Source organism: Alosa pseudoharengus, unplaced genomic scaffold (genome assembly GCF_046254945.1).
Source record: "Alosa pseudoharengus isolate Yale_2024_CS ecotype anadromous, Long Island Sound unplaced genomic scaffold, YU_APseudo_1.1 YU_APseudo_1.1_scf_18, whole genome shotgun sequence".
Lineage (NCBI taxonomy): Eukaryota > Metazoa > Chordata > Actinopteri > Clupeiformes > Clupeidae > Alosa > Alosa pseudoharengus.
The window spans coordinates 20,193,264-20,197,787 of NW_027468650.1; the positions used below are offsets into that span (position 1 = coordinate 20,193,264).

At 46.8% G+C, this 4,524-nt stretch overlaps 1 protein-coding gene across 1 annotated transcript; it reads left to right on the forward strand.

Annotated features, from left to right (window-relative positions):
* Nucleotides 1-719: 719 nt before the first annotated feature.
* sox17 (SRY-box transcription factor 17) lies at nt 720-3,877 on the forward strand. Its single transcript, XM_076290461.1, has 2 exons — nt 720-1,200; nt 2,434-3,877. Exons 1-2 carry the CDS (start codon nt 909-911, stop codon nt 3,555-3,557), a joined length of 1,416 nt encoding a protein of 471 aa, XP_076146576.1. The 5' UTR covers nt 720-908; the 3' UTR covers nt 3,558-3,877.
* Nucleotides 3,878-4,524: the final 647 nt, after the last annotated feature.

Consider the following 4,524-nt stretch of genomic DNA (forward strand, 5'->3'; position numbering starts at 1 on the left):
CTGAATAGGCAAAAAAGAACGCGACCAGATTTTTTGGAAAGTGATGCTAGGGAAAACAACTTAATGGCTATCGCCGCTAGATAAGACAGTGAGCTTTTTGTTTATTTGCCTTGTTTATTTTATCTCTCTGCAGGACTGTTTGCAAATTCAGAGAATTTACTGACCCAATATACGAAACGTTGGTGAACAGTCATAACACGCTAATTGACATTCGCTCTCATATTTTGGGAATAGCCCTTTCAATTTATGTAGCCATTTAAAGTGTTAAATATTGTAACACTAGCTAAATATTCTGACACAATAAAGATTCTGCAAACTGTTTATTAGGCCTACTATTTCATTGTTTGGAAAAATACCGGTAAGCGTAGCCTATATCTGTAATTAGTATTATAGGTTTTGGTTTTTCGAACCTCTCCACTGGTCAGATTGATATTTGTTCAAAAGTTCAGTCATTCTACGACACTTGTGTTCGGGAGCCCGAGCAATTTACGTTTGTGTAGGGTCAATTTGTGTCCCACAATGGTCTGCAGACACGCGTTTTAAAAGGAACGCGCATTGACTCTGGTGAAAAGTGGCTCCGAACAAGGCGCGCACGGGCGGGCGGAGAAGTGAAGTTTTACACCTCTATCGGACCGAGACCTCCCACGCGCGCAATGATTGGTCACAGCTCCGTTTATAGTATCTGTACGCCTCCACTTCTCATTCAGATCACACTCTTACAAAGCCATACGCTAACTGACTAAGCAACTAAAAATCACAGAAGTCTACCATCGGGCTTAACTCTTTTACGGTGTTATCTCTCCAGTTTAATGTAGCCTACCCACCATATATTTGTTGTCTTTAACCTGAAAGCGTTCGCTCGAGGGAACTGCTACCCGGTGCTTGTCGGTATCGGTGGTCGCGTGGAGATGAGCAGTCCTGATGCGGGTTACGCCAGCGACGACCAGACCCAGTCCCAGGGTGCAAACTCAATCATGATGCCCGTTATGGGTCACTGTGCGTGGGGAACAGACCCGCTCAGTCCGCGCACAGACACCAAAGGCAAAGGTGAGTCGTGCGCAGGAGCTCCAGGTCGCGGGAAGAGTGAACCCCGGATCCGTAGACCGATGAACGCGTTTATGGTTTGGGCAAAGGACGAGCGCAAAAGGCTTGCACAACAGAACCCGGACCTCCACAATGCGGAGCTCAGTAAAATGCTGGGTAAGTGAAGGATATGAAAGTTTTTTTTTCACTATAAAACAGTTTTTTACTATTTAATTTACAGCTGTTAATAAAGACATACCGCTTGACCTCGAGGGCTGTTGTGAGTTGAGATTGATTATGTAACTTTTGTGCATTAATTAATATAGATCCGAAAAAGAACAGATTATTTCACACGGAGCTTTTAAGTTATTGAACAATAAGGCTGTTATAGAATTAAAACGAAACTGTAATCTGCTCATTTCATATGAGCATGAATCAGGATAGGCCTATGTAGGGCCTATATTTGTCAGACTTCAAAGCTTTGATATCCTTTCATAATTTTCTAAATTCTCTAAAATGCTACGACCATTGCTCTAGGCTATGAATGGTATTGATGACACTCTTAATTGTGTTACTGTATTGGTGTAATATAAGGCAAGCTATACCATACCATATATAAACCTTAACTTTACTTAAGTTTTGATCCTGTAATATCTGCAAAACATTTGAAAACAAAGTTTTGTTCAAGATGTTGATAAAATGTTATGAGTTGGATTTCAACAGCCTTTTATATGCTCTACAGTTAATATGATTATGTTGATGTTTACAAATAAATAGCTGCAACCAGTCTTTTGTTTATTGATTATTTACTGAAGTTGTTGAACTATTCCTTCAAAATTACTCCTAAGTAATTTCTCTCCTACCCAGAACGACTATATTGTCTTTAGTTAACTATTGTGGTTGAATTGTTTTGGACTCTGAGGTAGACTGCCTCTATTGGTGTGAGTGTGTTCCCATGTGTGATTAACTGGAGTCAAATTCCTTGTTTGTTTACGCAAACCTGGCCAATAAAGCTGATTCTGTTTGTGTTTGCGTACGTGTGCACTGTGGAGGAGTCAGGGCCTGACTGTAATCAGTGTTTCCCATACATTGACTTATTTGTGGCAGCCCACCACAATATAAACAATGACCACCACACAATGATTTTCCAGGTTGTACTAAATTGTACTTAAATCTGGTTAGCATCATAACCACGCTGCGTTAATTTGCTAACAACTGTTGCATTCAAGTTAATTCTGCAAACCTACCACCACAAATAGAATTCAGTTCTGTGGGATACACTGTGTAATGTTGTCATAGTGTTGCACTGTTGTGACTGACACGGTGCTGCTTGGGATAATTTTAGCCAGCTACTCCCAGACGGTGCGTTTGATCCTCGTGTGTCCCTGTCTCTGTTCGTCCCCCCTGCAGGGAAATCCTGGAAGTCGCTGGCGGTGGCGGAGAAGCGTCCGTTTGTGGAGGAGGCGGAGCGACTGCGCGTGCAGCACATGCACGACCACCCCAACTACAAGTACCGTCCACGCCGGCGCAAGCAGGTGAAGCGCATCAAGCGGCTGGACAACAACTTCCTGTTGCAGACTGGCGCACCTGATCCCCAGGTTTCTTCTCTAAGCCTAGAAGGCCTGGGGTTGGCCTACCACCACCACCCCCACCATGAGCACGCCGGCTACCCCCTGTCTGCACCTCCAGGTGGACTGGCGCAGTACTCCGAGTCCCAGGCTCTCCTGGGGCCTGTTGCTTTTGAGGCCTACAGCCTGCCCACGCCGGAGTCGTCTCCGCTGGACGAAGTGGAGAGCGAGGGTATGTTTCTGCCGCCCCACGGCCAGCAGGACGAGTGCCCCACGCTGCCCAGCTACCATGGCTACCAGGTGCCGCTCGGCGACTATGCCCCACCTGGGCAGCATCCACAGCTTCACCTCGCAAACCCACACGTACACCAGCACAGGAGCCCGCACACACAGCACCAGCACCAGCAGCAGCAGCAGCAGCAGCATCAGCATCAGCACAGCAGCGCGCACACACACCAGCACGGTGCCACACACACGCAGCAACAGGCGCGCCACAGCCCGCACCCCCAGCAGCAGCAGCAGCAGCAAGGCGGCGCGCACGGCCTCCAGCAGGGCAGTGCGCTGGCCCTCCAGCACGCTGGCGCCCACGCACACAGCCCTCTCTCTGGCGTCCACACCAGCCCCCTCTCTCACCCCGGCTCCATGTTCCACAGGCACCTCTCGGCACCCCCCTCTGAGACAGTGCTGCCCAGCTACATGGGCTGTCCAGCGTCGCTGGGAGTCTTCTACGGCGGTGGAGCCAAACGCTCCGGGGGGCAGCACGGTCAGCTCTCCCCGCCCTCGGACGCCCCAGGCCCGGTGGCCAGCTCGGCCGAGCTCCTGGGAGATGTGGACAGCAGTGAATTCGAGCAATACCTCCCCTACGGGGCCCCCGACGGCAGTCTGCAGGGGCCTGAGAGTCTGATATCAACCGTGCTGTCTGACGCATCCACAGCTGTCTACTACTGCAACTACACCAGCGCCTGACAGTACTGGCCATCATGCTGAATGGATCTGAACACTCTGGCTGGGCCACTGACCTCTCTTCACCTCTGCATCCACATCTCCGCCACACTTGCCATTGAGCTGAGAGAGTGTAATTGATTAAAATATGTTTAGTAAACTATTTCAATATTGTAAAATGATAGACATTTTGGGGCAGAATGTGTCATGTTTTGTATTTAAAAATAAATTGATGAAAAAAATGTGATTTTTTAAATAAGGGGAATTTTAAGTGTGTAACAATTACCTTGAAGATATAACTTTTAGTAACTTTTGTAAAAGCATCTTCTATTATCAATTTCTTTATATTTTTGCACTTTTGGAAAATAAAGGACAATAAGCAGCAAGGTATGATTTATTGACTTGGTAAGAGGTTTGAAAGGGGATTTTCATGAACCTTTACGTTTCCATTGACCCCTTTTAAAGTATCCACCTAACCTTTGACCTCACTTCCTCTGTGCCAAAGGCCTCAGACCCCTTTCCTGTTAAGGGTTGTGTGCAGGTTAGTTGTGCTTGTGTGCATGTGTGAGTGTGTGTGTTTGGGGCAGTGTAAAGGGGTGTTTCCAGGGCCGAGTTCTCACAGAGATTAACACACCGGACGTCCTGTTTAACACACTGGACTTCCTGTTTTAGGCTGTCTCTGTTGGCTGGACAGGAAGAGGCTGTTAAATATTATTAAGTAGGATCTTAATCGCTGCACGCTATACTAAACAAAACCATCATTAATGTCAATAAAACCCAGCTGACACTCTCATTTCTGCATATATGGAAATACCCCGTCCTCAGAAACACATAACACAAACTCATGTTACATTACATTTAGCAGACACTTCTTGACCAAAGTGACTTACATATGTTAGCTATATTACAAGGGATCACATAGTCCCCGGAGCAACTTGGGGTTAAAGAAGCCCTATGCAGGTCTGGTTATTCCTTCGCTGTTTCTGGGTTT

What these genes read in the sequence shown, in the direction of transcription:
- sox17 (XM_076290461.1), top strand. Translation starts at nt 909, where the DNA reads ATGAGCAGTCCTGATGCGGGTTACGCCAGCGACGACCAGACCCAGTCC. An exon ending in GGAGCTCAGTAAAATGCTGG is followed by an intron (nt 1,201 to 2,433) that starts GTAAGTGAAGGA and finishes TCCCCCCTGCAG; the next exon opens with GGAAATCCTGGAAGTCGCTG.